The 18994-nt window shown below is 41.7% G+C and overlaps 1 protein-coding gene across 7 annotated transcripts in view; it reads left to right on the top strand.

Annotated features, from left to right (window-relative positions):
* The window catches only part of ptprsa (protein tyrosine phosphatase receptor type Sa), a 355150-nt gene that overhangs the window by 165627 nt on the left and 170529 nt on the right, over window positions 1-18994 (top strand). For all 7 annotated transcript variants that reach the window (XM_058074048.1, XM_058074046.1, XM_058074043.1 and 4 more), the window contains 2 exons: window positions 3426-3571; window positions 8475-8616. In XM_058074048.1, coding sequence (XP_057930031.1) covers window positions 3426-3571; window positions 8475-8616 — 288 coding nt within the window. The remainder of the gene's footprint in view (window positions 1-3425; window positions 3572-8474; window positions 8617-18994) is intronic.

Raw genomic sequence — 18994 nt, 5'->3', positions numbered from 1 at the left:
AGTTGCAAAATTCAAAGCAATTGTAAACAAGTTCAACTGTGGACCTCATCGGTTAATTTTTGTCACCTCTATTTTGACTGAAAATGTAATTCTTTGATCTTCTAGTACCCTGCAATCTCATACGAGCCAAATGTTGCAATTCTGGGGATAAAAGTCCTGAACACAATGCTAACTGGCAGCATGAGCCCAGAGGGGGAAAAAAAAAGGTTAATTATAGTCAAGAGTTCAGGTAATAACACAGGACAAGTTTACGTAATTGGCCTAAAAAAGACATTCATGGGAATAGAACCTGAGGCGGAAAATGTTTGTACGAAGAGACAACAGTGAACGGCATGGGACGTTTTACCAACCAGTAAAAGTGAAACCAAACAATGCTCATAAATTTGGTAGAAAACTTGTTTTTTGTTCCAATGAAGATCTATCTATCAGTAGTTAAAGTCAGACTAACTTTCATGGACTGGAGTTGTTTTTTTAATTCTTCGCTTTCATCCTATGCAAAGGTTACATAAGTGGAATAGTCTAAGGTAAAACCAATTAAAAAGTATTGGCATTCAGCCTTATTTGTTGATCCCTGTTAGGAGGGCAGCATTATATACTAAGCAAAGCCATTTATACACTCTCCATTTACAACATACTGACCTGTAATTGTCGCTGCGGCCATATTTGAATAGCCAATCGCCACTGAAGTACCTTGCGGTATTTATTTGCGTCATGTACTCAAGGAGATGAACTTTGCATGTAGTGTTTATCTCTTATCTTTGCACATCATCACAATGCCTCCCCTCTCTCTCCACGTACTTTCCATCTCACTTTACCTAATAATAAATGCAAGGACTCCTTTAAGTGTTTAGCAGTGCCTGTAGACCGGTGTCGGCCCACAATCTCTTAATTATTAACTTGACGTTTTGCACTTGCCGTTTGATCATCATCACATTTCTCTGTGATTGAAATGTATCGTCTTCCCAAGGAGACTCTGCTATCTCTCAGTCTCCGTGCATATGATATATATACAGTGGTAACTCGGGTTTTGTTATTAATTAGTCGCAAAAGCAGTTGGCGAGTGGTTAGCGCACACAGCTAGAGTTCGATACCCCGCTCAAGCATCGCTGTGTGGGGTTTGTATGTTCTCCCCGTGCATGCGTTGGTTTTCTCCGGGTACAAAACATGCTAGGTTAATTGGCCACTCCAAATTGTCCATAGGTATGAATGTGAGTCCAGAACTCTCTCAAACAAACCCAGCCATCATCATCACTTACAACTGCACCATGCACCAACACCTTGGCCATTTCTGTGTGGAGTTTGCATGTTATTCCTGTGTGTGGGGGTGGGTAGGGGGGGTTGGGGGGGGGGGGGGTTACAGGTACTCCGGTTTCCTTCCACATTCCAAAAACATGCTAGGTTAATTGGCCACTCCAAATTGTCCATAGGTATGAATGTGAGTCCAGAACTCTCTCAAACAAACCCAGTCATCATCATCACTTACAACTGCATCAAACACCTTGGCCATTTCTGTGTGGAGTTTGCATGTTCTTCCTGTGTGTGTGGGGGGTTGGGGGGGGGGGGGGGTTACAGGTACTCCGGTTTCCTCCCACATTCCAAAAACATGCTAGGTTAATTGGCCACTCCAAATTGTCCATCGGTATGAATGTGAGTGTGAATGGTTGTTTGTCTATATGTGCCCTGTGATTGGCTGGCCACCAGTCCAGGGTGTACCCCGCCTCTCGCGTGACCCTAGTGAGGATAAGCGGCATAGAAAACAGGTGGATGGATTGTTGACCTTAACCGAAGAAGATGCAAACCGGGAAGTATTCTAACCGAGGTTCCACTGTACATTGTAAGAACAGCAGACTTTCTGTTCTGGTTTCAATGCTAACAGGCTGCTAACGGGGACATTTTGTAATAACATTATGAACACAATTGGACTCACTGAACATACAATAAACAAGCTGTGCAATATTGTATACCAACCGGAAAATGTATGCAGTCCTGGGAATTTGCCATGAATTTTCGACTTTAACCAAAAAAAGATGTTAACCAGGGTATACGCCAACTGAGTTTCCACGGTATATTGTAAGAAAAACACTTGTGGCGTATGCAAGTTAGCAAAGAAGTACAGAGTCACCCGTTGTTGACGTGACAGACGGGCGACTGGGCTTGGGGGAAAATGACTTTCTGTTCTGGTTTCAATGCTAACATGCTGCTAACTGGGACATTTTGTAATAACATCACAAACACAATTGGACTCACTGAACAACACAAAAAACAAGCTGTGCCATATTGTATACCAACCGGAAAATGTATGCAATCCTGGGAATTTGCAGTGAATCTTCGACTTTAACCAAAACAGATGTTAACCGGGGTATACGCTAACTGAGGTTCCACTGTATATTGTAAGAAAAACACTTGTGGCGTATGCAAGTTAGCAAAGAAGGACAGAGTCACCCGTTGATGACGTGACAGACGGGCGACTGGGCTTGGGAGAAAATGACTTTCTGTTCTGGTTTCAATGCTAACATGCTGCTAACTGGGACATTTTGTAATAACATCACAAACACAATTGGACTCACTGAACAACATAAAAAACAAGCTGTGCCATATTGTATACCAACCCGAAAATGTATGCAATCCTGGGAATTTGCTGTGAATTTTTGACTTTAACCAAAACTGATGTTAACCGGGGTATACACTAACTGAGGTTCCCCTCTATAGTGTAAGACAAACAGAGACTCGTGGCGTAACTGTGGAGGTTAGCAAAGAAGGACAGAGTCAACCGTTGATGATGTGACCGACGGGCGACTGGGCTTGGGGGAACAATGACTTTCTGTTCTGGTTTCAATGCTAACATGCTGCTAACTGGGACATTTTGTAATAACATCACAAACACAATTGGACTCACTGAACAACATAAAAAACAAGCTGTGCCATATTGTATACCAACCCGAAAATGTATGCAATCCTGGGAATTGGCTGTGAATTTTTGACTTAAACCAAAACAGATGTTAACCGGGGCATACACTAACTGAGGTTCCCCTCTATATTGTAAGAAAAACAGAGACTTGTGGTGTTTTTCCCCATCCGGAGTAAGGCTCACACCCTTGGTACAACACATTCTCGGTAAATACAGCCTAGTTAAACCTTTGAAGGAAAAGTTAGCAATAATTTAGCAGATTGTGTCTCTTAGACTGCTTTCTTAGCACACGTCCATCTTGAATACAGTACAGTAAACGTGGGCGTATGTAACGAAATGAAACACTGTGGAGGAGTATAAGGCTGCAAGAGGAGGCTTGCTAGTGTGGGCTTTGTTAACGTTAGAACCGCACCGTTCCCTGCTGCCATACAGGGAGCAAAGTTGACTTGAGTGTTGATGTTTGATTCCTTTCACTTTGTCCGCTCACGTTCTTCCCACTTTTTTTTTTTCTCCGCAGCTCCACCACGTTTCACAAAAGTCCCTGTTGACCAGATAGGCGTCTCCGGGGGTGTCGTGTCCTTTGTCTGCCAGGCGACAGGTGACCCCAAGCCAAGGGTTAGCTGGAATAAAAAAGGCAAAAAGGTCAACTCCCAGCGTATCGAGGTAAGTCCGTGGTTTGGTGTCGCCTCAATCAATATATCACATTTCTTCTCTCAGCAAGCTCAACTCTTGATCCATATCAGAGTTTACTCAGGAAAACGTCCAAACATGACGCCTAACTGTCCATAAATGTACGTTTTTATGTTATTTGTTCTAATCAGAAATCACTCCACACTCTTTATTGCTTTCTGGTTCTACCATATCTTACTTATTGTGTGGAAATATGGGATAATAACTATAAAAGCAATCTTCACTCGCTAAATGTACTGCAAAAAAGGCCAGTAAGGATAATTAATCATGCCGCCTACAGAGAACATACTAACTCCTTATTTGTAAAATGACAAATACTTCAACTTGCTGATATAGTTCATCTTCAAACAGCTAAAATAATGCATAAGGCTAAAAATAACCAATTAGTTAAAAATGTCATCAAATACTTCTTCTAAGTATTAAATTAAATTAAATTAAATTAAATTAAATTAAATTAAATTAAATTAAATTAAATTAAATTAAATTAAATTAAATTAAATTAAATTAAATTAAATTAAATTAAATTAAATTAAATTAAATTAAATTAAATTAAATTAAGGGCAGCACGGCGGTTGAGTGGTTAGCATGCAGACCTCACAGCTCGGAAACCAGGGTTCAATTCCACCCTCTGCCATTTCTGTGTGGATTTTGCATGTTCTCCCCGTGCATGTGTGGGGTTTTTTTCCGGGTACTCATGCTAGGTTAATTAGCCACTCCAAATTGTCCATAGGTATGAATATGAGTGTGAATGGTTGTTTGTCTATATGTGCCCTGTGATTGGCTGGCCACCAGTCCAGGGTGTACCCCGCCTCCCGCCCCGAAGACAGCTGGGATAGGCTCCAGAACCCCCACAACCCTTGTGAGGATAAGCGGTAGAAAATGAATGAATAAATTAAATTAAATTAAATTAAATTAAATTAAATTAAATTAAATTAAATTAAATTAAATTAAATTAAATTAAATTAAATTAAATTAAATTAAATTAAATTAAATTAAATTAAATTAAATTAAATTAAATCTACATACAGTGAAGAAAATAAGTATTTGAACACCCTGCTATTTTGCTATTTCTCCCACTTAGAAATCATGGAGGGGTCTGAAATTTTCATCGTAGGTGCATGTCCACTGTGAGAGAGATAAACTAAAAAGAAAAATCCAGAAATCACAATGCATGATTTTTTTAACAATTTATTTGTGTGATACAGCTGCTAATAAGTATTTGAACACCTGAGAAAATGAATGTTAATATTTGGTACAGTAGCCTTTGTTTGCTATTACAGAGGTCAAACGTTTCCTGTAGTTTTTCACCAGGTTTGCACACACTGCAGGAGGGATCTTGGCCCACTCCTCCACACAGATCTTCTCTAGATCAGTCAGGTTTCTGGGCTGTCGCTGAGAAACACGGAGTTTGAGCTCCCTCCAAAGATTTTCGATTGGGTTCAGGTCTGGAGACTGGCTGGGCCATGCTAGAACCTTGATATGCTTCTTACGGAGCCACTCCTTGGTTTTCCTGGCTGTGTGCTTCGGGTCGTTGTCGTGTTGGAAGACCCAGCCACGACCCATCTTCAATGCTCTGACAGAGGGAAGGAGGTTGTTCCCCAAAATCTCACAATACACGGCCCCAGTCATCCTCTCTTTAATGCAGTGCACTCGTCCTGTCCCATGTGCAGAAAAACACCCCCAAAGCATGATGCTACCACCCCCATGCTTCACAGTAGGGATGGTGTTCTTCGGATTGTACTCTTCATTCTTCTTCCTCCAAACACGCTTATTGGAATTATGACCAAAAAGTTCTATTTTGGTCTCATCTGACCATAAAACTTTCTCCCATGACTCCTCTGTATCATCCAAATGGTCATATGCAAACTTAAGACGGGCCTTGACATGTGCTGGTTTAAGCAGGGGAACCTTTCGTGCCATGCATGATTTCACATCATGACGTCTTAGTGTATTACCTACAGTAACCTTGGAAACGGTGGTCCCAGCTCTTTTCAGGTCATTGACCAAGTCCTGTCGTGTAGTTCTGGGCTGATTCCTCACCTTTCTTAGAATCATTGAGACCCCACGAGGTGATATCTTGCATGGGGCTCCACTCCGATTGAGATTGACCGTCATGTTTAGCTTCTTCCATTTTCTAATGATAGCTCCAACAGTGGACCTTTTTTCACCAAGCTGCTTGGTAATTGCTCCGTAGCCCTTTCCAGCCTTGTGGAGGTGTACAATTTTGTCTCTGGTGTCTTTGGACAGCTCTTTGGTCTTCGCCATGTTACAAGTTAAAGTCTTACTGATTGTATGGGGTGGACAGGTGTCTTTATGCAGCTAACGACCTCAAACAGGTGCATCTGATTCAGGATGATACATGGAGTGCAGGTGGACTTCTAATGGGCAGACTAACAGGTCTTTCAGGGTCAGAATTCTAGATGATACACAGGTGTTCAAATACTTATTTGCAGCTGTATCACACAAATAAATTGTTAAAAAATCATGCATTGTGATTTCTGGATTTTTCTTTTTAGTTTATCTCTCTCACAGTGGACATGCACCTACGATGAAAATTTCAGACCCCTCCATGATTTCTAAGTGGGAGAAATAGCAAAATAGCAGGGTGTTCAAATACTTATTTTCTTCACTGTATTAGGAATGCAGGAAGTGAACAAATGTAACAATTACTGATTGTAAAAGTACCAGATGGAGGGGTAGGATTTAATAAGCTTTGCTTCTTCCTACTCCTTTTGGACATGTGGAACTGTGAACTGATTATGGGATGCACTCAATTGGAATCTGATGCATGTTCAAATGAAATTAAACCATTACCATTACCATTATTTACCCATCATCCTTTGCCTACTTCTGCTAAATATTACATTTCCAATCTTCCTTTTGGGCGGCCGTTTATTCTTTACATTTTTTTATGTGCATTTCTTCACACGCTTACCACATATTAACCTGGGAGTCCTTTTTGTGAGCCTTGCACGTTCACCACAAGATAGTCAGCCAGTGGAACCTCTTTCAACTTTGTCCTCTTTGCACTTGAATTTGTCACATTCTCGTTGTATTTCCAACCGCCCCCAAGCCCCCCCCCCACCCCCCCTCCCTCTCCTCAGCCCTGTCTGTGCGAATGCATTTGTCGGGAACGTTATTTTTGATGTTTGTTGTTGAGATTTCAACAGGCCTCCCAGATGGCATCAGCAAAAGTCTGGATTGATGCTGAGTGTCTTTTAATTAAAAAAAAGTTGCCGTCGTTAACGACTGCGGAGCGCGGAGACAGGCGCGCTCGTACCGTGCCATCAAGGGAGCCGCCTGGGAGAGAGAGAGAGAGTGCTAAAAAGCAAGCGATGATATTGTCATACCATCGGGGGGAGAAGCGGCTTCTCTGCGGAGGACAACATAAAAAAAAATGGTCCTTCTCCTTTTGCTGAATGTTAAGTGCAAAACAAAGCCAAGGGCATGAAGGATCCTGCCAAAATGGACGCTTCTTTTCCTGCATTTAGCATGCAATAAAAAGTATTTTTTTTTTGAACAGTTCCTAGCCTCTAGACAGATGCTTTGATATCGATCGCGATGCTGTGCTCTGCAGTGTTTTTTGCCTAATTAGCGGCTCAGCCCTGAGACATGCAGCAATGGAGCAGCAGGCTGCTAAAGACACGTACTTATATCTCAAAGTTTAGTTTTTGCTCAAAGATCTCAGCAGGAGGCGTATCTTCGCTTTTGGAAATGGTTTGCCACGTCAGGTGGGCGTTTAGAGTGACCGCCTCAACCTCTCGTCCGTGTCTTTTGATTTGAATACAAAAAGGTACTAGCGTTAAAATCACGATATAATCATTTAAATTGCAATACCACGATACGATATAAACCCGCTAATATATAAGCATTGAGTAAACCCGACTTCACCGCGTATTCCGGTTTCCACCCCAAAAACAATAACAAAACTGTAAAATTCAATGACATAGTTTGATGTGGTGGGCTGCACGGTGGTCGAGTGGTTAGCGCGCAGACCTCGCAGCTAGGAGACCAGGGTTCAATTCCACCCTCGGCTATCTCTGTGTGGAGTTTGCATGTTCTCTTGTGGTTTTCCCACAACAGTATCACTCGGATACTGTGAACATCCAGCAGCAACACAACATTTTGGCATGACTACTATTTTGATGAAAAATATACTGAACCAGGGCTGCACATTGGACGAGTGGTTAGCACACAGGCTTCACAGCTAGGAGACCCGAGTTCAATTCCACCCTCGGTCATCTCTGTGTGGAGTTAGCATGTTCTCCTTGGGTTTTCTCCGGGTACTCCGGTTTCCTCCCACATTCCAAAAACATGCTAGGTTAATTAGCGACTCCAAATTGTCCATAGGTATGAATGTGAGTGTGAATGGTTGTTTGTCTATATGTGCCCTGTGATTGGCTGGCCACCAGTCCAGGGTGTACCCCGCCTCTCACTCGAAGACAGCTGGGATAGGCTCCAGCACCCCCACAACAGTATCACTCGGATACTGTGAACATCCAGCAGCAACACAACATTTTGGCATGACTACTATTTTGATGAAAAATATACTGAACCAGGGCTGCACAGTGGACGAGTGGTTAGCACACATGCTTCACAGCTAGGAGACCCGAGTTCAATTCCACCATCGGCTATCTTTGTGTGGAGTTAGCATGTTCTCCTTGGGTTTTCTCCGGGTACTCCGGTTTCCTCCCACATTCCAAAAACATGCTAGGTTAATTAGCGACTCCAAATTGTCCATAGGTATGAATGTGAGTGTGAATGGTTGTTTGTCTATATGTGCCCTGTGATTGGCTGGCCACCAGTCCAGGGTGTACTGAAACTCCAACATGTCCCATCACTTCTCCAACAATGATTCCTGCCTTTCAACCAACAGACCATCGAATTTGACGAGGGCGCCGGCGCCGTGCTCCGCATCCAGCCTCTCCGTGCACCGCGTGACGAGAACATCTATGAATGTGTGGCTGAGAACAGCGAAGGCGAGATCACAGTCAATGCCAAGCTGTCCATCATCCGAGGTGAGTCCTGCATTATGAAAGAGCGTGCAGACGGGGTAACTACATTATGGATCACAACTTAGGGCGGATGACGGTTTTCTGAAAAAAAAAAGACTATTTTGGGAAATGGTTTTGATACATTTTATAAGAAATCCAACAACTATGCAGGGTTGCTGAATGGTAAATAGTTTTTTTTTTCTGAGTAAAATAGTATGGAATTGAATTAGTGTATATTTTTGATACATAATAAAATATGCTTTCATTGGCATATTGATGCCTGTGTATGATTGCCATACCAAACGATATACAGTGGAACCTCAGTTAGCGTATGCCCCCGGTTAGTGTCGAAAATTACCATATTTTCTGCACTATAAGTCGCTTCGGAGTATAAGTCGCACAAGGCCAAAAATGCATAATTAGCTAGAAAAAACATACATAAGTCGCATTTTTTGTGGGTAATTTATTTTATAAACTACTTGACCAAAACAGACATTACGTCCTCTTGGAAGGCAAGTTCTAATATTAATAAAATAATGTAGAACATACTGAATAGGTGTAAAATATGCTAACACAACGGTTATTCAGCTACACAAAAAATAAACATGACTTATAGTCCGGAAAATACAGTATGCCTTGGTTTGCATCCATTTTCCAGTTAGTGTACAATATGGCACGTTTTTTGGAAACGAGAACTGGAAGTCGTCTCATCACAGTTTTGCTGTGTCAGCATTTTGATGTTATATATTTATGAAAAGCTAAAAAATGTTGATTGGAGTCAAACATTTTTGACGCTACTAAATGCAACTTTTTTTCACATCGAAGGTCCGAACCTCATTTTGCCTTAAATTACATCACGCAGACGAGTTCATATGAATATCAAATGTAATGAGATCCTGCTCAGCATCCTGTTGTTTCAAATCGACACAATTATCCTACATTGCATTGATAAGGTCGTGTTGTTAGCGCGCAGACCTCATAGCTAGGAGACCCGGGTTCAATTCCACCCTCGGCCATCTCTGCGTGCTAACCACTCGTCCACCGTGCGGCCTGGAATAATAATATTATTTAAAATCTCAATGATGATTGAAAATGAAATAGTTAACCGTGGAGGAAAAGATGACGGTTGAGAGCAGGAAGATGACGAGGAGGGGTGGAAATGGAGCTAACCAGATGAACTGTGTGTCGGGGTAGGACTTGGATGGAGATGAAGGTGTAGAAACTGCTAACCAGTGCTAACCACTCGGCCGAAATGCAGTAATAAAAACAGTAAATACAATAATTACATGAAACTGTAATAATAATAATAAAACACGGAAATGCTGCTTGGTTATAAATGTCGATTCCATAGATGAGAGGAGACATAAAATGACAAAGGAAAAGGTAAGATGCATGTCACATGACAAGCAGGCTCGTCAACCCCTTTTCCGAAGGAAAACCAAAGCAGCAAAGCCACAAATAAAACCCCGTCCTTCATTTCTTGCTTTTGCCTGAGCAGCGACACTCCTGTCTTCTGAAATCAGGAAGAAACTTTGTCAAGATGATTTCACTCACTACTCATTTTTCTTGCTCCTGTGGATTGCCCTACATTTTTCCCCGGCGCTCACTCCCACAGACACACAGCAACACGCAGGTGTCTAGGTGTCTTTAAAATTTCATGGGGTTGCTTTGTGTTCTCTTTTACTTCCTGCAATCTTGTCTTGTGCTCAACGTGTTTCCATCGGCTTGTACTGAACTTTAATTTAAACATTTATAACGAGAAAACAATGGCTGTCCAGGAACTATGAAAGCCAGAAATCTTACCGCTAAGTGTGCAGTGCAAAAACAGAGATATGGGAGGAAGGGGGGGGGGGGGGGGGTCTGGCGCTGACAAAAAAATATATTTTAGGATGCTGGGCCAGCCTGGCCAAAACCTCCCTACACACATTAACATCCCGCTTCATCCCCCTGACAGCCTAGCATGTTCATCGTCGGCCAACGATAGCACAGCTTCATCCAGTCCATGGCAGATGGCAACAGGAGAGAACAGATAGGACATGGCGTGCATGCATGCATGCGTGTGTGTGTGAGTGAGACACAGGAAGAAAGTGTTATCCCCTCTGTAAGGACACTCTACATATGAAGAAAACATATGGTGAAGTATGTTCAAATAAACTATCACCTATAGGAGGACCTCAGTATCGGGAGAAAACCCACGCATGCACGGGGAGAACATGCAAACTCCACACAGAGATGGCCGAGAATGGAATTGAACTCAGGTCTCCTAGCTGTGAAGCCTGTGTGCTAACCACCCGGCCGCTGTGCAGCCCTGGTTCAGTATATTTTTCATCAAAATATTAATCATGCCAAAATGTTGTGTTGCTGCTGGATGTTCACAGTATCCGAGTGATACTGTTGTGGGGGTGCTGGAGCCTATCCCAGCTGTCTTCGGGCGAGAGTCGGGGTACACCCTGGACTGGTGGCCAGCCAGCCAATCACAGGGCACATATAGACAAACAACCATTCACACTCACATTCATACCTATGGACAATTTGGAGTGGCTAATTAACCTAGCATGTTTTTGGAATGTGGGAGGAAACCGGAGTACCCGGAGAAAACCCACGCATGCACGGGGATAACATAAGTAAAAAGTATTATTATAATTGAGTCATGGAGCAGTGGGGGGTTTGGTACCTTGCTCAAGGGCACATATCAGAATTTGGACAGCCAACCGGTTCCTCTCCAGCAGTCAGTGTGAATATACCGTTCAACTCAGATAGCCAGGCTTTTCACCGTGCTAATACGATGCTATTATAATACAAAGAGAATATTTATGAGCATATTCCAGTGTCCAGCCAAGCCGCCCATCCTGGCATCCTATTTCTGCCAGTGGCCATCCCAGAACACGGCCCCTCTCTTTAATGTCAATGCGTCCCATGTGGCTTGTCCCATAAGCTCCTTTGCCCCTGTTCCAACAACCGATATTCCCTTTTTCCCCCACCTCACCTAGTCCACATTGGCCCCTTTCTCCACCTTCATCTCCATCCAAGTCCTACCCCCCCACACACAGTTGTTCATCTGGTGAGCTCCATTTCCACCCCTCCTCGTCATCTTCCTGCTCTCAACGGTTAACTATTTCATTTTCAAACATCATTGAGATTTTATATAATATTATTATTCCAGGCTGCACGGTGGACGAGTGGTTAGCACACACAGCTAGGAGACCCGAGTTCAATTCCATGCTCGGAATTGCATGTTCTCCCCGTGCATGCGTGGGTTTTCCTCCCACATTCCAAAAACATGCTAGGTTAATTAGCGACTCCAAATTGTCCATATAGGTATGAATGTGAGTGTGAATGGTTGTTTGTCTATATGTGCCCTGTGATTGGCCGGCCACCAGTCCAGGGTGTACCCCGCCTCTCACCCGAAGACAGCTGGGATAGGCTCCAGCACCCCCCACTGCGACCCTCGTGACGATAAGCGGTAGAAAATGAATGAATGTTCAAAAGGGAGTGGGAAGAAGTCAAGACTTATCTAGTTTAGTCTATCTACCCCCGCCCTAACCACCCAAACCCCACATCCAACCACCCTCACCCAGCTTGAGGCACCCAACCACGTGCCGAGAGAGCAACCAGTTCATTATTCGTCATCCCATCGTACGTAGTCCAGTACAAAAGAAAGAAAGAAACCACTCCAACTGAACAGTCACCACACCCGTCATCACAAGCTAACAAGGATATAAAAACGTCAATGTTATGGTATTGTTTCAGTGAGATTAAAAAATAAAAGTATGTGAGAGAAAAAAAAAAATTCTTTAAAATACCACAAATTAAATAATCACACTTGAGTCTTACTACTTATTTATAATACTACTGTTTTATAATTTATTTCATTATTATTATTATTATTTTTCTTCTGCTATTATCCTGTTTTGTGTTGTTGTTTAAGGGAGTGAATGAGATGCAGTTATCTTTGACTGGGACCCTGCTTGGCTGGTACCCCAAAAGTTGATTGAATAGGCCAAGATACGGCATGCTGAGACATGCACACAAACTCCCCTGCAGGGGGTTCTTGGAGGGAGGGGGGGCCGGCAAACAAACAAGGGATGCTATTGACATCTGATGCAACTTGCAGTTTGCTGTTTTTTTTCCTGTTCTATGGGAACGTTTTCTTGTGTGTGTGTCTAGGGATTTACCGCTGTTTTTCATTTTGGAGTGCCATGAGTGGGATACTCTTAGCGCCCTGCTTTGTGTACTTGTCGTACTGCGCTACAGTCTTTAGCCTTGTGATTACTACCGATTCAAATGTCTTTCCAAAAGGCTTCCCAAGGAGCAGGCATGTTTGTGTTACAGCCGATTCATTTTTTTTAATATAAAAAAAAAACATGATGTGGGTTTTCTACTCGAAAATTCCAATTAGATGACTTGACTTGGACTTAGACATTAATGACTCTGGACTTGAGTTGGACTTTAGTCTTAAGTTGGATGTTTAGTTTGTTTTGGTGACACAAAACAGTGCTCACAAGTAGAAAGAACTCGAAAATTCCAATTATATGACCTTGACTTGGACTTAGACATTAATGACTCGGGACTTGAGTTGGACTTTAGTCTTAAGTTGGACTTTTAGTTTATTTAGGAGACACAAAACAGTGCTTATAAGTTGAAAGGATTTAAAAAATTCCAATTATAATATGACCTCGACTTGGACTTAGACATTAATGACTCTGGACTTGAGTTGGACTTTAGTCTTAAGTTGGATTTTTAGTTTGTTTTGGTGACACAAAACAGTGCTCATAAGTAGAAAGAACTCGAAAATTCCAATTATATGACCTCGACTTGGACTTAGACATTAATGACTCTGGACTTGAGTTGGACTTTAGTCTTAAGTTGGATTTTTAGTTTGTTTTGGTGACACAAAACAGTGCTCATAAGTAGAAAGAACTCGAAAATTCCAATTATATGACCTCGACTTGGACTTAGACATTAATGACTCGGGACTTGAGTCGGACTTTAGTCTTAAGTTGGACTTTTAGTTTATTTAGGAGACACAAAACAGTGCTTATAAGTTGAAAGGATTTAAAAAATTCCAATTATAATATGACCTCGACTTGGACTTAGACATTAATGACTCTGGACTTGAGTTGGACTTCAGTCTTGAATTGGACTTTTAGTTTATTCACGAGACACAAAACAGTGCTTATAAGTTGAAAGGACTCAAAAATTCCAATTAGCGACTTGACTTAGACATTAATGACTCTGGACTTGAGTTGGACTTCAGTCTTAAGTTGGACTTTTAGTTTATTTAGGAGACACAAAACAGTGCTTATAAGTTGAAAGGACTCAAAAATTCCAATTAGATGACTTGACTTAGACATTAATGACTCTGGACTTGAGTTGGACTTTAGTCTTAAGTTGGATTTTTAGTTTGTTTTTGTGACGCAAAACAGTGCTCATAAGTAGAAAGGACTCGAAAATTCCAATTATATGACCTCGACTTGGACTTAGACATTAATGACTCTGGACTTGAGTTGGACTTTAGTCTTACGTTGGACTTTTAGTTTATTTTGGTGACACAAAACAGTGCTTATAAGTTGAAAGGACTTGAAAATTCCAATTATATGACCTCGACTTGGACTTAGACATTAATGACTCTGGACTTGAGTTGGACTTCAGTCTTAAGTTGGACTTTTAGTTTATTCAGGAGACACAAAACATTTTTTTTTTTAATATCAAAAAAACATGATGTGCCGAATATCACAGTGCATGTGTTGTTTTATACACTCATAGTGATGACACACAAATTGCTGGGTTGCTTGTGCTGTCACGTCCAGTTGCAGCCGTCAACATCTCAAACAGTTGGGGGGGTCAAATGTATTCGTAGCTGGATGTCGAGACGTCTTACATCGTTCAAATCGGGATTTTGGGAAAAGAAATTACTGAGATCACAACGGGTTGCACGGCGTTCGAGTGGTTAGCACGCAGACCTCACAGCTACACCGTGCATGCGTGGGTTTTCTCCGGGTACTCCGGTTTCCTCCCAAATTCCAAAAACATGCTAGGTTAATTAGCGACTCCAAATTGTGAGAAGCTCAGGGAGATTCGGGAGTAAAGCCAGATGAGGTGGCTTGGGCATTTCGTCCGTACGCCTCCTGGGCACCTCCCTGGTGAGGTGTTTTGGGAATGCCGAACCCAAAGGAGGCCCTGGAGCAAACCTAGGATGCACTGGAGGGAATATGGCCTGGGAATGTCCTCCCTGGTGGAAATGGAAGAGTTGGCTAGAAAGATCGGAAAGTCTGGACTTTTTTCCAGAATTAACGGCTGCAAATCGGCCGAGTGGTTAGCACGCAGCCCACACAGCTTGGAGACCCGAGTTTGATTCCATCCTCGGCCATATCTGTGTGGAGTTTGCATGTTCTCCCCGTGCATGTGTGGGTTTTCTCCGGGTACTCCGGTTTCCTCCCACATTCCAAAAACATGCTAGGTTAATTAGCGACTCCAAATTGTCCATAGGTATGAATGTGAGTGTGAATGGTTGTTTGTCTATATGTGCCCTGTGATTGGCTGGCTGGCCACCAGTCCAGGGTGTACCCCGCCTCTCGCTTGAAGACAGCTGGTATAGGCTCCAGCACCCCCACGACAGTATCACTCGGATACTATGAACATCCAGCAGCAACACAACATTTTGGCATGACTACTATTTTGATGAAAAATATCCTGAAAATGTACATCCTGTCAAGTGGGGCCTATTTTGGAGTACCACTCCTAACCAGGTGGAACCAATCAGACCCTCTCCGTCTCTCATCACTCCCTCGTCTCTCTTAAGTCTTTCCAAAGCTTTCTCTGTTTGCTAATTTCCAAGCCTGGTCTTTATCCACCACTCTGATTCCCTAAACATACTTTAGCCTCCTTCCTACTGTTGAGAGTCATTTCCCTTCGGTGGAGTCGGAACAGGTAAACATCTCTTTGGCAGAATCCAGTATACACATGTTCAACTGGTTTACAGATGTCTAGGGACCGGGGATTGGATTTTTCTCACATTTTGCATCAGCTAAACAATTATCCACAATTATATCTTGCTTTTTGTAGCTGACTTTTTGCAGACAATATCATCGAAGACTTTCAACTCGACTTGGGCTTAGACATTAATGACTCTGGACTTGAGTTGGACTTCAGTCTGATGTTGGACTTTTAGTTTATTTTGGTGACACAAAACAGTGCTTATAAGTTGAAAGAAGTCGAAAATTCCAATTATATGACTCGACTTGGACTTGGACATTAATGACTCTCGAGTAGAGTTGGACTTTAGTCTTAAGTTGGACTTTTAGTTTGTTTTGGTGACACAAAGCAGTGCTTATAAGTTGAAAGGACTCGAAAATGCCAATTATATGACTCGACTTGGACTTAGACATTAATGACTCTGGACTTGAGTTGGACTTCAGTCTTAAGTTGGACTTTTAGTTTTGTTTTGGTGACAGAAAACAGTGCTTATAAGTTGAAAGAACTCGAAAATTCTAATTAGATGACTTGACTTGGACTTAGACATTAATGACTCTGGACTTGAGTTGGACTTCAGTCTTAAGTTTGACTTTTAGTTTGTTTTGGTGGCACAGAACAGTGCAAAAAAGTTGAAAGGACTCGAAAATTCCAATTATATGACTCGACTTGGACATTAATGACTCTGGACTTGAGTTGGACTTCAGTCTTAAGTTGGACTTTTAGTTTATTTTGGTGACACAAAACAGTGCTTATAAGTTGAAAGGACTCGAAAATTCCAATTATATGACCTCGACTTGGACTTAGACATTAATGACTCTGGACTTGAGTTGGACTTCAGTCTTAAGTTGGACTTTTAGTTTATTTAGGAGACACAAAACAGTACTTATAAGTTGAAAGGATTTGAAAATTCCAATTATATGACTCGACTTGGACTTAGACATGAATGACTCTGGACTTGAGTTGGACTTCAGTCTTAAGTTGAACTTTTAGTTTATTTAGGAGACACAAAACAGTGCAAAAAAAGTTGAAAGGACTCAAAAATTCCAATTATATGACTCGACTTGGACTTAGACATTAATGACTCTGGACTTGAGTTGGACTTTAGTCTTAAGTTGGATTTTTAGTTTGTTTTTGTGACACAAAACAGTGCCAAAAAAGTTGAAAGGACTCGAAAATTCCAATTATATGACTCGAATTGGACGTAGACATTAATGACTCTGGACTTGAGTTGGACTTTAGTCTTAAGTTGGATTTTTAGTTTGTTTTTGTGACACAAAACAGTGCTCATAAGTAGAAAGAACTCGAAAATTCCAATTATATGACCTCGACCTGGACTTAGACATTAATGACTCTGGACTTGAGTTGGACTTCAGTCTTAAGTTGGATTTTTAGTTTATTTTAGTTTATCTTTAGTTTATTTAGGAGACACAAAACTGCTTATAAGTTGAAAGAACTCGAAAATTCCAATTATATGACCTCGACTTGGACTTAGACATTAATGACTCTGTACTTGAATTGGACTTTAGTCTTAAGTTTGACTTTTAGTTTGTTTTGGTGGCACAAAACAGTGCAAAAAAGTTGAAAGGACTCGAAAATTCCAATTATATGACTCGACTTGGACATTAATGACTCTGGACTTGAGTTGGACTTTAATCTTATGTTGGACTTTTAGTGTATTTAGGAGACACAAAACAGTGCAAAAAAGTTGAAAGGACTCGAAAATTCCAATTATATGACTCGACTTGGACGTAGACATTAATGACTCTGGACTTGAGTTGGTCTTTAGTCTTAAGTTGGACTTTTATTTTATTTAGGAGACACAAAACAGTGCCAAAAAAGTTGAAAGTACTCGAAAATTCCAAGTATATGACTCGACTTGACGTGACAAGTCTTGTCTTGACACTTGACTTGGATTTGAACGTCTACGCTGAAGGACTTGACACCTTCAGTCATGGTGGTAGTAACTTATTTTTTCACATTCTCGTCCACAGTATAAAAATTCCTCGACTATTTCCACCCCTGTTGTCAATAGTAAGTTTTTACAGTAAGTTGTGGCCTGGTTTGGTCTGTGCAAGTATGTTATTTCGTCCAAAAATACCCATACTTCCCATGTATTTGACTTCCTGGATGTGTTGTGTGCAGATTGACCTCTGCTATGGTGGCAGAGATCAGCAGCTCAGCCAAAGCCCAGTAGGATGAAAATTGAATCAAGAGTTTTCCCAGTTTGAGCTGAGCTGACTGCTGGGGGAAGACAAGCAGTGCAGTGAATGAGTGGGAATGTTGTGAAGGTCTTTCGAGTGTACTCTAAATACAGTATATGTACCATACGTGCTGTTGTTTGCCGCAACGGACATCTTGGGAGCTTTTTACGCAAGAATGAACATAGTAGAAATGGCGGGTTTTGTTACTAAAATAAAATAAATCGGCATAATAACAATGTTTTTAAAATGATGGCTGCAAAAGCACTTGAGGACACTGCAGTTTGCGTACCATGCCATTACCGCAACTTATCAAAAAGCGTATTTTTTTATGCAGCGATCTGCATATATTTGGGCTGAGAATACATTAGGGACACATTGTACACATTGGAGAAGCTCATTATCTTAAGAGGTGCACACGTTTCAACATTCATGAATCGGGGTTCCCACGCATTTGCAAAACCTGGAAAATGATTTGGAAATTTTGCAGGCATGGAACACATGGGGAAAAATGACAAGGATGCAATTGTCCTGGAGGATTTAGTCTTAGGTTTAAAGTGAATCACAGCCGGTCTCTGTTTCTACCCGACACAGTACCTCACGTTACTCTACCATCCAATCAAATTAGCATTTCCACTTAGAAAACTTCTGCAACCAAGTGCTTCCCCTTTGGTAATAGATTTTGTGACTTTTCTGACCCCGTTGAGGACTTATCGCCTCCAGATAAAACTAAAAACTGCAAGTAAAAAAAAAAGTGTGGCAAGTATTGATCTCCTTGACTGTAATTTGTCTCTGTAGCATCTGAAAATGTCCAGGAAAAGTCTTGGAAAATAATTTCAGGGAAAGAGTGGGAACAAAAGACGCATCGTTCAGTATTTTGCCCGACAAAACTATAGCCCGAGGTGCGTTGTGACTATCAGATATTACGCTAAGAGTTCACTGGGCTGGCGCCAGTTGGTGCCAGTTCACGACAGTGCAATTTGCTGTGGCGCCTAGTGGCGTGCAGTGGCTCGAACTGCCTCCCAAATGGCTCGTAGCGGTGGCAAAAATTGAGTTTGGCGGCAAGAAAATTACAAAATGTTTAAAATATTTTGGTGGCGCCACTTGCATCAAACAATCGGTGCGAAGTGTCCACCAAGTGGAACCAAACAATTCGCCTATTGGAATCCATTGGAATGTAATGGCTCGAGCCAAGTTGTGCCAAGGATGCTAGGAGTCCACTGGGCCAG

The sequence above is a fragment of the Doryrhamphus excisus genome, chromosome 5 (assembly GCF_030265055.1).
Source record: "Doryrhamphus excisus isolate RoL2022-K1 chromosome 5, RoL_Dexc_1.0, whole genome shotgun sequence".
NCBI lineage: Eukaryota > Metazoa > Chordata > Actinopteri > Syngnathiformes > Syngnathidae > Doryrhamphus > Doryrhamphus excisus.
The sequence above is the reverse complement of the archived record's forward strand: the minus strand, read 5'-3'. Positions and strand labels throughout refer to the sequence as shown.